The 17,052-nt window shown below is 32.2% G+C and overlaps 1 protein-coding gene across 1 annotated transcript; it reads right to left on the minus strand.

Annotated features, from left to right (window-relative positions):
• Positions 1-557: 557 nt before the first annotated feature.
• Positions 558-2,862, minus strand: LOC131641540 (3-hydroxy-3-methylglutaryl-coenzyme A reductase 1-like). Its single transcript, XM_058911847.1, has 4 exons — positions 1,861-2,862; positions 1,546-1,727; positions 1,093-1,439; positions 558-972 (listed from the first exon to the last, which is right to left on the minus strand). Exons 1-4 carry the CDS (start codon positions 2,742-2,744, stop codon positions 730-732), a joined length of 1,656 nt encoding a protein of 551 aa, XP_058767830.1. The 5' UTR covers positions 2,745-2,862; the 3' UTR covers positions 558-729.
• Positions 2,863-17,052: the final 14,190 nt, after the last annotated feature.

Here is a 17,052-nt window from a genome sequence, read left to right on the forward strand (position 1 = left end):
TGAATTGAAGCGGTCCTTTGATATTACCTTTCATCCATCCTTTTCTCCATCTCTTATTTGTATTGGAATCAATAAACATTAATGGTTGACAATCTCATCCTTTTATATAGGATTCCTTATTTGTAAATAGATCTAATTGACCTCTTCTCATACATTGTGTTGTATCTTTCATAGTTTAAACTTAAAGCTTTACATTATCTTTCATAGTTTAAACTTAAAGCTTTACATTATTTTTGTCTTTTTTGGATCTAATTGATGAAATGGTTCTGTCTATCAATATTTTGTTCAATTTAGTTTTGTTCAATAATTTAGATCAACAAAGTTCAAGCCATAAGTTCAAGCAATAATTTATGTCCACCATCTTATTAGTTCTAGTAACCGTGATTTCGGGGAAGATTGACTGCCAACAAAGTGGCAACACCAAGAGCTAGTAATGAAGATTACAACACAATTAGGATACAAGTATTAATCTTCGAGCTTTAGATGATAATAGTAAAGATTACAACACAATTAGAAATACAAGTAAAAAGAGACTAAAATAGATGAGACTTGAGACATACTGCAAAAAAAAATCCTTTTCTTCTTCAAAAAAAAGATTAATTTGCTTCTGTACAACTTTAGGCTATATCCAAGCACCACTAATTAATGCCCTCTTAAAAATAATTTATACTCCTGATAATACATGCAAGTTTATTTATCTCACCATTATAGTATTGTCATGTAGCCAGGTCATGAAGCAATTTTGGTGACATCTTTACTAGATCTATTGTATTTCATGTGGCTCTTTACCAACTGACCAGCGGCAATTGCGGACATGAGTGAAAGCTCTCCGGCAAGAACTGAAGCAGCTACTATTGTTGCAAGTTGCCTTGAATTAGATCCTGGTGACTCTTTACTAGCACCCTTTACACCAAGTAAATTCAAACAAGCTGATTGTGATGCAAGTTGTGTGCCCCCTCCAACTGTTCCCACCTGCATCAAAATAAACAGTCTTACTACTATGAATTATGTTGTAACCTATACCACATACTTGAAAACTAAATATAGTTAATGTGACAACCAAATAATCAAGACTAAAACAAGTAATTGTACCTCAATGGAAGGCATAGTGACAGATACATGAAGGTCTTTCCCATCATTCACAGCTTCCATCATGGTCATGCAATGAGAACTCTCAACATTCTGAGCAGGATCTTGACCTGTAGCCAAGTAAATAGCAGAAACAATATTACTAGCATGTGCATTGAATCCACCAAGAGCACCCGCCATGGCTGAACCAGTAAGATTCTTTAGCATGTTAAGCTCAACCAAAGACTCCACACTAGTCTTCAACACTTTCTTCACCACCTCTTCCTTAATTACAGCCTCACACACCACAGATTTTCCTCTCCCTTCAATCCAATTCACTGCCGCCGCTTTCTTGTCTGAGCAAAAATTTCCTAACATAACACATTACATCACAATTTTAGTAACAAGTTTGACCATAGCAAAAACAGAATATTATAATCCAACTAAACAAGTTCTTCATGTGATGTAATTATTTACCGGAAATACCAATAACATCCATATCTGGAAAGTCGCATTGAAGAAAATCAAGTACGTTTTGTACACCTTTTGATACCATGTTCATCCCCATTGCATCACCAGTTGAACAAGTAAACCTAGTGTATAAATTCTTTCCTGCTATAGTAGCTTTAATATTCTGTAATCTCGCAAATCTACTCGACCTGAATATCCCAAACAAAATCAGTTACCAAATGAATAAAAATCTATACAAATATGAAATATGAAATATGAAATATGTCATTGGCACTGGCAGAGTAATAATTTGAAACTAAAACTACGAAAGTAGAAAATTACTTGTTGAAAGTGTGAGCCAGGGAATCGAAATTTCGAGGATCTTCCAAAAAGAACTTTAACTGAGAGGCTCTTTTGGCTGAGTTGAATCTAACAACAGGAGCTCTAGTCATGCCATCACGGAGGACAACAGCAGATGCACCACCGGAAACAAAAATCGCTTTACAGCCTCTATTAGTGCTGGCGACTAAACAGCCTTCAGTGGTTGCCATCGGAACCGTGAACTCTTTCCCGTCGAGTAACAGAGGACCTGCAACTCCCACCGGAATCTGAACAAATCCGATCGGCATCTCACAACACTGTCCTAGAATAGAATCGTAATCAAAATTTTCCAACGGTAAACCTTCAAGTGACCTTCCGGTAACTCTCTCCACTGCTTGGTTGCGAATCGCCGCCGCACGCCGGCAATCTCCGAGTTTGGATTCAAGTGAGTAAGACGGAATTGATCCTGAAACTACTGCCTGGACAACCTCTTCGTCATCGGATGAAAGCTGCACCGTCACCGGCGAGGTAGTTTTCGATGGTAGCGGAGGTGCAACTCCGGCGAGGCATGAACCGGTGGTTTCATCTTCTTCATCATACTGAACGTCACTGGAAGCGGCGAAGGGATGAAGAATGAAGCCAATGCTAAAGAAAGCCATGAGATAGAAAAATGAAGCGATGAGGGAAACTAGAGCTATCATCTCGGAGATTGTGAGTACATGTAGAGGAGTAGAGGTTCGGATCTTCTCGCGCCACCGGTGAAGAAGAAAGTACGCGACGGAGAAGAAGAGGCCGAAGAAAACCGCGTTTGTTAAGTAGAGTGAAGGGTGTGATTGTGAATCATGCTTTTCATTTTTCGTTTTTGAAGATACGACGGCGTTAGGGATTCGCTGCTGAACATCCATTTCTCTCCGGTTAAGTGAGGGATTATTTGAAAAATTGAAATCCGGAAGCGGATGAAAGTAAGGAGAAAGGGGAGTATTTTCTTTTAGTTAAGAGGATTGATGGTTGAAACTTGAAAGAAAATGTGAAGATTTAGAAGGTGTTATATAGACAAAGAAAGTGAGGGAGGGAAATGGAAACGACCATTGAACACCCGTACCGCGTGTCGTTTTATCCTTGACTTTTTAAATTCATTTTCCCTGCTTACCAAAAAATAATAATCATTTCTCTTTGTTTTTTCACTTCACTCACCATAAAAATTACATTTAAAATGGTAAACTCTTATGATAAATTTTAGAATTAGATTTAATATTAGTCTCTAGTTTAAATATATTGTTAATCGATTGGATCGAATAGATTAATAATTAGGGATGAATAAATTTAAACCGTTCGATTGAAACCGACTGATTCATCTTTCGATAACGAATGCTGCGAATTGGTGGGCCAGATTTTTTTACCAATTCCTGATAACTATTAATTAGGGCACGGGGAGGTCCATGTACCATCTGAGGGAGACCTCCATAAGGGTGTCCGGCAGCAACTTACATTTTAGACAGTCTGGTGCTCTTATGATGGTCATTTGTGTGTTGATGGAGCCGATGTGTAAGTAGAGATCGTTGCATCCATCGAACTTGGATAAGGATGGAGGTTTGATAGCTTCAGGGACAGGGTCCCCCCACATTTTGTTTGTGAGTGGCTAGGGATCCAGCAGTTCCACCTCTTATGGGGGATTAACCTCCTGTTGAAGTTATCTGATGTTTTGGACGTCGTCTTCTAACGTCTGGTTGTGGCTCCGTAATTCGTCGATGGTGGCTAGCATCTCTGCCATGGCATCGACATTTCATGTACCGTTGGTACCATCAGGAGTAAGGATGGAACTATTTTGTTCACCATGTCCGATAATGGTTAGGTGTATGAGTCAAGGGTACGACAAGAAAGGTAATGGTTATTAAAGAGGAGTGTGGACTATGTTAGTTTTACTAAATATAACACTATATAGTCCTTCATGCGCGAGGACTTGTCTTTAAAGAGCGGGGTATTTAAAAATACTCTCATTTCCCCTCTCGCCCCCATCAATGATTCCCTCGCCTGAGAACGATTTCGCTGGATGGCGGCGCTTCCCTTAAAGGCAAATCCCTCGGGGAATGGCGAGCGTATGGGCCCGCATGAGCCTTTGTGGCATGGGCTCTTAATAGACCTTGGAAAACGTGCCTATTTTGAAGTGATGTTCCGAGACACCTAAACATTAATCAATTTGTCCAGATTGAATGTTCGAGTGGAAAAGGCACAGGTAGCATTTAATTCAACTTATGATGATATTTCTCGAGAAGATAAATCGGGTTTCCATGTTCACACTTTTAATGATCCATATGCTTCTTACTTCTACCTTCACCTCCCTGTTATCTATGACTTGAGGGTTCTAGTTTCTTTCTCTTCTTTTAAAACGGAATTTTTAACTGCTGCTAATGTGGCCTCTTCCCAGTTTACTCCAAATGTTTGGAGTATACTTGGGGATTTTCAAATAAGCTGTTGTAACTTAGGGGTTTCTGCATTGTTAGTGTGCTTTTGCACTTCTACAAAACAAATTCTCTTCCCGTCAGTGGCATGGTAACGTTGCATCCTTTTTCTAGGGTACTTTTTATTCCTTTTGCTTATTCTTATAAGGACTGGAAAAACAAGTTCGTCAGAGTGCGATGGCAAGTTAACATGTCTTTTGTTATCATGGGAGCAGCAGGTGAGCCTTTGTTCCCCCTATCTTGGACTCTAGATCCTAAACTCACTATGAGAGTATATTCATGTGTTCTTTCCCTTTTGGATAGTGAAGTGATCTTGGTTTTGGAGTGCTTTCACCCCCTTAGAGTCCAACATCATCATCGCCCGGAACCGTGAAGACGGTAACGGAGTCGATGAGTATCCAGGTAAGGATGAATATTTTTTATCTTTGTTCCATCGTATGGAGGCGCCCTAATAGTTTTGTTTTGTGCATGCGAGATGATGATGGTTCCCCTTGATGAAATATGAGAGCGCCTTGTTGTAAGTTCTCTATTTCTAGGATTGGCTTAATTTTTGTAAAACAAATAATAACAGCAATAATGTAATGAAGAATATGATGTAGAAACTTGCTAAGAAGACCAGGAATAGAAAGAAGTCCTATCAAAATGTTGGAACATGTTATGTTGAACTATTTCAACATCTGGAATAACATATCGTATGAGATGTCACAAAATCGCACCTGCGCTAAAGTGGATAAGTTAAATCTATTAGGATTTAACAGTTGCAGAATATTCTGGGATATGATGCAATCATATAAGGTGTTATTTTATTTAATAGGTCTGAAGAATCAATCAGAATATTTTAAGAATATACAGATTTATATAGTTTCTAAATATGGAGACATATTAGGAAGCTAGGGAATTGAAGACCTTGATTGTAGCAGAAGTAACTGCTTATTTGTAACAGCATATTAGATATTTTAGAAGCCAAAATCCAATTTGGTATAGAATATAAATATAAGGATTTGTAACCTAGTTTAATGAGAATCGAAGATGTAGAAATCTAGGGTTTGTGAAGGTGAACCTCTCGGGTTGTGGGAAGGTCACCATGTCTGTCTCGAAGCTGTGAAGCAAAAGATGTTGTGTCTACCTTGAAGCCCGTAGGAAAGAGGTGTATTGTTCTTAGAGGAAGCTTTGGACTAACTCTACGTTATTGTTCGTAGTCAAGAATCTTGGCAAGGTATTTTCAAGGAAGTGTCCTTCCAGTTGTAGTTCAAATAGTTGTTGTAGGGTTGTAACACTTAGGTATCACTAGGGAGTGAGTGGAGGTTCTCTTGTCTTAGATGGAGTTATAAGATAAAGGTTGTATTGGGTAGTGATTAGGTAAACTGGAGGTTCTTTATCTATAAACCAAATGTTGTTTACATGAAATAGTACTACTGATAGTGAAATCTTCTTCCTGGCTTGGTAGCCCCTAGAGTAAGTGTGTTTGTCACCGAACTGGGTTAACAATCACTTGTGTTCTTTACTTTTCAGTACTTCGTGAAATTGTTTATATCTTGCCTATGTTTTTCATGATAGACCGGATGCCTCGACATCCTATAGGACATCTGGGTCTACTGCGCCAAAATTTCACTCGTGAAGATGCAGATGACTCAACAGCAAGTGATCATGTGTTTTAATCGCGGCACTACTGACACCCAGGGAATGGCACAGGGTGAAACCTCTTGAGAGGTCGAGATTCTCCCTCCTAAGATTCCTAAGAGGAAACATGGTCTTTCTACGTCGTGAGCAAGCTAAGAGGAATGTCCCATGGCAGAGAGATAGGAGGATGTTTCGGCTCCTTCTAAGGATTCTTTATGGAGCCCCTTGCCTTCAACATCATGACCTTTGCTAATCTTCTATTTTCCTTCTCTAGGAACTTTCTAGAAGATTATCAGATGTTTTTTGCCCTGTCTCCCAAAAATCTGTCAACTTTGCTAGAGGCCCAGCTTATGAGACGCTTCTTGGTGGAGAATGTGTTAAGGGAGAAACGTTGATACCCTATGGAGAATGTTATCTGTCGTGAATAACCTGAATAAGCTTACTTGAGAAGACAATGTGGCGTTAAAGCAGATGAAGGTAAGAAGGGATGATCTAAAGGTGCTTGGTGAAGAAATGTGGCTGCCTTGATGCGTGTTCAGCAAGCAGAGGTGTAGGGATTGAAAAAGTTGCTCGAGGAAGTTCAGATCCCTCTCGAAAGCACCGAGGAAGGGATCTCTCAACTTATGGATGATACCGTGGAGACCTTCATTCATCATTTTGAGGATGCAAAAAGCCGAATGACCCTCCTTTACCCCCATATTTCATCCCCAAGGACCCTTTTAAGGTGGTTCTGGATGGGGAACTAGTGGACAACAAGGATCCTCTCTTGGGGGCTCTAGCATACATAATTGCATCTATGGGCAACAAGGATCATCTCTAAGGGGTCCAACATATAAAATTTCCTATATAGACGATAAGGATATTCCCTTGGGGAATCCAATATATGTAATTGCCTTTATGGGCGGAAAGGATCTTCCCTTGGAGAATCCTGCATAAATGATTGCCTTTGTGGGCGGCAAGGATACTCTATTGGGAGATTCAACATATGTAATTGCCTCTATTGGCGACAATAATCCTCCCTTGGGGGATCCAGCATATGTAATTGTCTCTATAGGCGGAAAGGATCCTCCCTTGGGGGATCCTATAACACCCAAGACCAACAAGGATGGGGAGTATTCGTCGTTGCACAAGGATCTCTCTCTCTCTCTCTCTCTCTCTCTCTCTCTCTCTCTCTCTCTCTCTCTCTCTCTCTCTCTCTCTCTCTCTCTCTCTCTCTCTCTCTCTCTCTCTCTCTCTCTCTCTCTCTCTCTCTCTCTCTCTCTCTCTATATATATATATATATATATATATATATATATATATAAACACATTTAATTTTAAATAAAAATTAATTTAATAATAATATATAAGATAATATAATTAGTAAGTTATTTATAAAAAGAATGTCATTCTATTTTATTTATATTTATCAACTACTAAAGCTATTATTTCATCAAACAATTCAGCTAATTTATCAATTATTAGTGATCAACTATTAATTATCAATCATCAATTATAAATTATTAATTATTAGTCATCACTTATAACTATTACTTCATCCGTCTCAAAGTAGATATCTTTTTTGACTTTTTACACTTTTTAAAATAATAATTAATTGTGTTGATTTTAATGATAAAACAAATGTTATTTAGTAAACTTTCCTTATTAATAATAGATAGTGGAGTAGTTATATAATTAAAATACAATAAATAAAGTTAAGTTAGTGAAACAAAAATATCACATTGATATTCTAAAATAACAAATAATTTAATATAAATAAAAATAAAAAAGATGACATATATTGTGAAAGGGAGTAGTTATCTTATCGGCTAAAATAATTATTTTTAAATGAAATTTATAAGAAGGATCTTATTATTAGTAAATGAGATATACTAATGATATTTTTACAAGTATATTGAATATTATTTAATCGCATCTTTTAAAATTATGAAATAGAATAAAATTATATCTAACTATTTATTAAATGTGGAAACCAAAATAACTTTACGTATATAAGCAAATTTCAAAATAGTTTAATTAATCCATATTTTCTCTTAATTTATTTTGTTGTTCACGTAACAGAAGTTTCAAGGCAACATCCTAAAACGAGTCAAACATAAGATGCTATTGAACACGTGAACAGCGAGGGAATATTGTAATGTCTAGATAATATAGTTTTGTGTAGCACATATAATCCAACCACAAAGAAATGCTAACATTACATCATCAAATAACTAGTCTTATGAGTACAAAATATTAATGTTTGATGAATGTAGTACATTATCAGTGTTATAATATTGAATGCTCAGTGTTAAACAGTATATACATACATTCACGTGCATCAAGTCCTTACATTGAACTTTTATTTTATTCTTTTCCTTCAAAATAATTGGGTGCCTCCTCTTAACGACCAACGTTTTAAATGATTGAGTATTATAATATGCTAATACTCCAAATATTAATAGTCAAAAATATATGCTTACAAGTATCAAAAGTCAAAAAGAAATGACAAGAGCTAACTAAAAAATTAATATACTTACAATGACCATATTATTTTTTTTTTATTAAGATACCAGTAGTTCAATTTAAATTATAAATTTTTTTGAAATAAAAATATTAATTTCATTTATTACCTATAACAATCAACTATCAATATAAGAAAATTAAATCCTCACATATTTACATTCTAATCCAAAAAAAATCAAAGGATTAATCAATATTTAGGAATAACTTCGTCATTACATATATTTTAATACTACTAATTTATTTTAATTATATTAATCATTATGGTTACTTGTAATTAATATCTTTTCACGCTGACCAAACAAATATCTACTACTATTCCCCTATTCAAAATAAAAATGTTGTTTCCAAGGGTGCTCCTCCATCACGCTTGCAACCATGCAAATTCCTGTAGCCAGCAAAAATTAATTTCGTGTATTGGAAGTACTGCAATGCATCATCTACATATAAACTCTCACACAATCAGAATCTCTCATCTAGCATATTGCCCAACCATTCCAAAACATGCTGCAAACTCCCATTCACCTTAATCGTGAAAAAAAATTCAATTTCCCATCAGAATGTCTCGCAAAACAGATTTCGCATGCGATATAGATGATTCCAACGAAACCTGGCGTCTTGCTGTTCGTATCAATGACCTGTGGAGCGTCGTCAATAGCAAAGGTGTCGAACACCTTGAAGTGGTGGTGATTGATTCCAAGGTTAATAGTTATATTAGTTGTGATTTTTTGTGTATTTTAGGGTTTCCAATGTTAATAGTTATTTTAGGATTATTTGTGATTTATGTGTATTTACGTGTTCTTCTTGCGATTTTCTGTTTTCCAACTTTTATAACATTGTTCATTTGTTCTTATTTTGTCTAGGGTGACCGGATACAAGTGTTGATTCGCAGTGACCATACAACTAAATGGAAGCAGTTGTTGAAGGAGGATATGATTTGATGGAAATGGAAAGAAATTGTTTTATGTCTATGTGATTTCACAGTGCTTATGTTTTTTGAACATTGTGTTTTGCAGTATTTGTTTTTTGCCACGAGAGCATCGTCGCACATCTTTTCCGCCGCTCAAATCTGGAGGTCCACCTTTGCTGCCGCTTCTTTCCATTTTTTTTTATTTTTGAACTATGATTTAAATTAGTGGTTTCGATTACATTGAAAAAATAGAGAAAAGAACTGTGATGATTGGTTTGCGATGTACAGAAGTAAGTTTTTGTTTCGTTTCAAATATTCACAATATATTTTGCTTTTACCTAAGTATTATTAGATTCTTTGTGAAAATCTTGGTTTATTATTTAGTGGTGATGTTGTCAAACATGCATTCAGAGAGACCTTTGATAATTGAGTTTGTAAAAGTCCCTTTGTTTACTTATGATAGCCACACATTTGGAATTATGGACGTGGAAGAATCTCCTCCATGAATAAAGTGACAGGACAACAGTTTTATTTTAATTAATAATTAATATAATTAAATGTGTATTATTTATAATATTCTTAAATATCTCAAAATTTAATTTTAGTATGAATAATTGTCTTTTTTTCTAAATCTAATAAATTATTATAAATTTTAATTTTCTTATTATATCAATTACATTTTATTTAATTATAGTATGTTTTATTTTCTAATCTATTTATAAAAGCTCTTCACTCTTTTCATATGTTAATTTTTTATTATTGTTTTTACAGAAATTAATATACAAGTGGAATGAAAGGTTTTGAAGGAAGAGTGAACCTTTCAACATGATCGGGTGGAATTATTTGTTTTAGTGAAATGAGAGCATGTCATTAGTTTATTTTTTTTATATTAAGATGTTAATTCTGATTATTCTGAGTGATTTTCAATGTATATTTCATGAAAACATAAATAAATAAAAGAATGATGTTTCATTAGACGTCTCAAATTGAATTGTAAAAAGAAATTGTACTATGTTTGTGAAAATATGTAAGTATTTGTTTTTTTTTTTACTATTTTTTTTATTTGTTTTGGAGTGTGTATTGTGTCAATGAAAATATATAATATTGCTTATTCCTGTACTTTTTGTGTATATTTTATTAATATGAATGTAATTTTATGGGATTAATATATCAACTACTATAATAAGAGTTTTAATGCCTCAATTAATTACATTCAAATCCCAAAACTAATCCATGAATTACTTTAAATTTAGGGTTAAAAAAGTCTTTACGGAATTATTCAATTTAAATAAAATTAAAGGGTTTATGATTTAGGTGATACCAATAAAATTAAAGGGTTTATTATTTTATTAATATTATTAATTAATAATATTATTAGTATCACCTAAATCATAAACCCTTTAATTTTACTTATTTAATGTAATAAAATTATTAATTAAGTCTATTAGAAAATATTATGTAATCATATAATACCTAGAATTTGTGCTTTTTCATTAGTAAAAGTTTAGAATATAAAAGGTTAAAGTTAGAAAATTTGAATATTTAATAACTTTAATAGATAAGAGCCATAAAAAAATAAAAAAGTAAAGTGCATGAAAATAAAAGATTCGAATGTGACATAATTTTTTTTAATAAGACATAAAGAACATTTTTGAATTATAAGTATTTATTAGTTATAAATTATTAGAAAATTAAAATTACAATTAGGGACATAAAAGTTTAAAATTGATATTAGATTTTTCTCAAGTACATATGAAAGGAGATTTCAGTTTAAAATAGAGTAAAATTTTCTCAGTTAAAAATCAATTAATTTTCTCAATTAAGGATTATATTTCATATTAATATTTTACTACTTTTTTTTGTTGTTGTTAATTTAGCACTGATGTACCATATGTGAAATTATTAGATTTCATGGCAGAATATGTCCACCGATAGTTACAAATAAATCATCAAATATTTTTTCTTTTAAATAATAATTAAATATTTATATCAATTTTATTTGAAAAAGTTATAAATTCATTTTTATGCAACTAAATTGGTATGATAATCGAAAGGGATTTATCAATTCTAACAAATTTATTCCAATTATTATGGCAGCTGCCATTTTTAATTTTTGAAGATTAAAAATGTGCATTCCAACAACTTTATTCTAATTATGGCATATAACATTTTTAATTTCTCAACGGAATAAAAATATGCAACAATTATTGTAGCTTTTAAAACAACACCAATTACAATTGGGGATTGCTTTTAAGAACATCAATTTACAAAATAATAATTGTCATTAATATAAATAATCAACTTACAAGATTTTCTAGGACTACATTAATGTTTGTAATCTAATACGTAGTACTCCCTCCGTTTTTTATTATAAGTCGTTTTGGAAGAAAAATTTGTATTTAAATATAAGTCGCTTTACAATTCCAATGAATAATTAATGCTATTTTTCCTATTATATCCTTAAATATTTATTATTCTCTCTCCTTTCAATTATATAAATTTATCTTCCACATGTCATTAATGAAGGATAATTTTGTAAAAACCTTCATAATTTCTCATTTTCATACAACAATTATTATTTTTCTTAAACTGTGTGAAAATTTTAAAACGACTTATAATAAAAAACGGAGGGAGTATATATTATTATTTAAGATTTTATAAATATTTTCTTCCTTTATTCCAAACGGGTGCATTAATGTTTCTAATCAAATATAATTATTATTAGATTTTCTAAATAGTTTTTTCTTTTATATAATCATTCTATTTTGCAATTTTTTATTATTGTTATTTCAAATAAAAATATGACTGGTGTCCAAGATTATAAACGAATAATATGTTCAAATTGATCCAATTAAACAATTATTTTCAATTTTGTGAGATAAATATGTGTTATTAATAATTATGTTTAAATTTATTTTCTATTAGATAATAAAATCATATAATATTAATAGAATCCATAAATTTACAATAGAGAAGACTTTAAAAATTATAGGCATGTCCGACGGACCGAAACTATTTTTTTAATGGGCCGACAAAATATTTATTTAAATTGAACAGATATTAGAGATCATATGTTTAATGACTTCTGAATTACTATAGCATATAACTTTTAAATAACTACACAAATTTAACAAATATAATATTATTCAATTCATTAAATCTAATCAAATTATTAAATCAATATGAGTAATTCTTTAAATTTTTAATGCATAGATAAAACCTATATTTTGATTTTATTCAAATTATTTTTTAATATTTAATTTTATATTTTGATTTGGTCTTAACAATATGCAAATCATATTTACACTTATTAATATATAAACTAGCCATGATTTAAAATATCTTGACTTTTAATAATTATAATATATTTATTTTGGGAAAGATAGTATATTTATTTTTAAAAAGTCAAATTGTATTTCTATTTTAAATATATAAGAAAGTATATATTTTAATACTCGAAAAATTTACAATCATATCTTAATTAAATTTCTAATTAGGCTATATATGATGGACGTAATTGTAGGGTGGTAAAAACATGAGACAATTATGATGGATGAATATATAATTTCTTATAAAAACAAAATTTTGTTATTCTTTTTGTATTTTATATACATTTTTAACCATCAATATATTATTTCAATTTATTATTTATAACGACATTGTATGAATTTTGTTATTCTTTTTGTATTTTATATATATTTTTAACCATCACTATATTATTTCAATTTATTATTTATAACGACATTGTATGAACCGTGCGAACGCACGGCTAAATGATTTCTTATTTATAATTATTTTTTCCAACGGGCCGACAAAATATTAACTTAAATTGAACAGATGTTATATATCATATGTTGTAACGAGCCGACAAAATATAGGTTTTTTAATCTATATATTAATTTTTTTGAATTTTTTGAAACATTTAACTCAATTTGTTTATAATTAAAAATCATTTTTTTTAAACAACTAACTTATAAAATAAAATACAAGAATATGAAATCAAAGTGAAAAATTTTTAAACACTTTAAAATTAATGTTATGTTTATATGATATTCAATATTAAATATTATATTTTTTAACCATCAAAGTACTATATTTATTTAATATTTCTGACGATATTGTGCAACCCGTACGAACACACGGATAGATGACTAATTAATTATTTTATTTATTTTTGAACTGAAGTATACATTTTTGACGGGTTGAAATTACTTAATTTATATATCTTTTATATACTTTCTTAACCATCACTATACTATATTTATATATTATTTATAATGATATTGTGCGATATGTATAAATGCACAGGTAGATGACTACTTAATTATATATCTTTTATATATTTTTATTAATCATTATTATATTTTTTTTATTTATTATTTATAATTACATTTGCGCAACCCGTGCGAACGCACGGGTCTCTTGCTAGTTATATATGATGATTCTAAGGATTTAAGACTCCCTTAAAACACTTAACAAACACCAAATTGTCTAACATTCACATGTTGACACAGTTTTCTGACCAAAGAACATCTAATCACAATACTATGCTTAATTCTATCAACCATCCTTGGGTCCACATCCTTATTGGAGAAAATTTTGTCATTCATGCTCTTTCATGTTTCATATGATGTTTTAGCCACAACTATCTTCATCAATTGCTTCTTCCAGGAATTATGTTGAGGGCCTCGGATCAACCAGTCTACTTCTTTACTCCACTGCTCAAGAATGTGTGGTATCTCCAACCATTCAAGAATGGTCTTCCAAATCCAATTAGTTTCCTTGCACCGAAAAAATAAATGCTCTGCGAATTCAACCTTGTCACTATAATACCAAGTTTACTTAGTCAATCTTTCGTAGGCAACCTGTTAGTCAAAGCCATCCACAAAATGAATTTTGCTTTAGGTTTTGCATGGTTATCATATAAGAACTTCCTCCATCTAACAGACAGTTTGTTCCCCCGAATTTCTTTGTACATGGCTGCAATCTTATACTTACCATCAGTTCAACAGTTTGCCAATAATTCATGCCACAAATCAAATATCTACACTTGATGATCTTCTTCATCATCCAAGAACAGTTTGGAGTGGCATTACATTGCATAATATCCTGGCCCTTTAGATAATATGTGTTTACCTATCGAATCCATAATTTATCCTTCTTATCCTGGACATTCCACAGTGATGTCCCAGAGGTAGCAATATTCCACTCTTTTAGAGCAGCCACATTCCGACCCCGCATTTTTAGGGTCGCAAATATAATGCAATAAAATAATTTTTATTCATATAAATTGTGTTATTTCCTTCTCCATTATATTAATATATTTTTTCTTCTTTTTGATGATGTCAAAAGGGGGAGAAATGGTAAGGTATTGTTCTTGTTCTGTTCATGATATATTTTAGAGGGAGAAAGTTTTAAATTTAAAAACTCAAGGGGGAAATACAAGATACAGGGAGTTTATAGATGTTGCACAAATTGCAAAATTTAGAAATATTAAAGAACCTCGTTGATGAACAAGAAAATTTTAAAGGATGTTTGTCATCATAAAAATGAGGAGATTGTGAAGAAGAGCCTCTCCTTCACCTTGGATAGGTTTTTATAAAGACAAAAACATCAATGGAAGAAGAATACGAGAAAGTCAATAGTGATCAGCAAAGAAGAAAAAGATGAAAACAACAATCAATCATGACAAAGTGGCAAAGATCAACATTGAACAAAGTTAAGATTGTCTTTATCTTTGATATATCATCATTAATCTTATATATCACTTAAAATCTCATAAATTATCATTCAAACTTAAGCTAAAATATTTTACACGTTAACGCATAAAAATCATTGAAGTTTTTCCTTAAAATGTTGTTTTCATGCTGAAAGTAAAGTGGTAACTGATTATAAATTCTTTTGAAAACAGTGTTTAGAGAGAGAAGTTCTGCTCTCTCTCTTTAAACTTAGGGTTTCAAGAGCGCCGCTTAGGGTTCCAAGAGCGCCGCTTTCCCTCCGTCATCGGAGATTCTCTCCTCCAACATGGAGGTTCCATCCTCCACAGTGGAGTTTTCTCCCCCTTTGTGGATCTCATTTCCATTCCTTTGAAACATCCAATCCTTTTGGGTTGTAGCTATATCATACCTTCAACCTCCAGCATATTTTCTCTACTCTCCACCAACAACCGCCGAGTGCTCGCGGTCGCAACTCTGATTTCGTCCTCACCAGTCAATGAGCCAACTGTTTGGTACAGCTAACATGGGAAAAGACCGCCACCAGAACCTCCACCAATAGAAGATTCACGACTGCTGGGAATTTGTGTTTGGGTAGTGGTTACTATTTTTCTGTTTATTGTTTTTCTGGTTTTATGTTTGGGCCTGTGTGTGTTTTTCTTTTGTTTAGTCTATTGTAAGTGTGTCTTCAGGTGTTTGATGAAAGGCTTCAAAGAAATTTGGATGAAGGTAATATGTTCTTGAGTAAAAATCTTAGGGTGGGTTTTGCAAATCAGATTCTCTCTTCCTTTCAACAAATGCTCTTTCTAGCGATGGTGAGTTTTTTCAATCTTGTGAACCCGTATAATCGAACTGTGCGTGATAAAGCCAAAAAAATGATCCGTAACTGGATAGATTTAAAGATTGTGGTTCTCAAACTCATTTATCTTTTGTTGAAGATTTCTGTTTGGTTGATTGGATTAAGGAATTGGATAGGTAATACCTCGTGGGATTCTTTATTCTCAAAGCTTATTGTTGTCCAAGTCTTGGTAGGCTCAGCTATTAGTCTTGTTTTTAGTCTGTGGAAGGGAAATGCCCTTACACACTGTTTGTCACTTGATTTGTACTTCTTCTATTTAATCTAATGAAATTTGTTGTTTACTGTAAAAAAAAGTGGTAACTGATTACAGCATACCTATAATCAATTATAGGTTGTCTGTTTATGAATTTTCTAAATGTTGGAAAGCTGTAGTCGGTTACGACATACTCATAATCGATTATAGGTTGAAGTAGTTATTTTTTCATGAACCAGAATCATTGTTTTGATTGGAAATATTTCATAAAACCTTTTCAAAAATATGCAATCATTCATAGAGGTTTCTAGAGGTGTGTGTGTAAAACACTATACACCATAAAATGAATTAACAACTTTTACATAATCATTTACACAAATCAAATATCATATTCAACAAACATTCTTTTTCAAAATGGTTTTAAACTTGTAAACTTTCATAAATTAGAAAAGTTTCAAAACTAAAATACAATTTGAGAAATTATGTGATATAATTTAAATTTAATATTGAGAAAATATAGTCTATGATCCCAATATTGGATTTGACATATAAAATCCTACTAACATTCTTCATTTCTCAATAAAGTTTTTCAGTATTTGTATATTTCTTCATTGTGTGTTGGTGAAAGGTGTTTGTCAATAGAAAGTTGTTTACTTTCTAGTTTTTGTGAGAATCATCACAGTGTTTGTTGATTGTTGAAAATTGTTCTTTTAGTCAAAAAGATTCAGAGTCCACCATATAGTATGGTGTTTGTTTTTGTATGTATCAGAATGTTGTAAAGAGGTCTTGGTAAAGAGGATCTAAAACATAGTGGATAATCCTCTAAGGCATTATTTTAAAAATCGGTCCGGTCATCAAATCAGTGAAGATATTGGGTCACTGGTTCATTGGTTGAACCACTGGGTCACTAGTCAAACCGCATGACTAAATCGAATTAAATCAGATAACTCGGTTGA

Source organism: Vicia villosa, unplaced genomic scaffold, assembly GCF_029867415.1.
Source record: "Vicia villosa cultivar HV-30 ecotype Madison, WI unplaced genomic scaffold, Vvil1.0 ctg.003826F_1_1, whole genome shotgun sequence".
NCBI classification, from domain to species: Eukaryota; Viridiplantae; Streptophyta; class Magnoliopsida; order Fabales; family Fabaceae; genus Vicia; species Vicia villosa.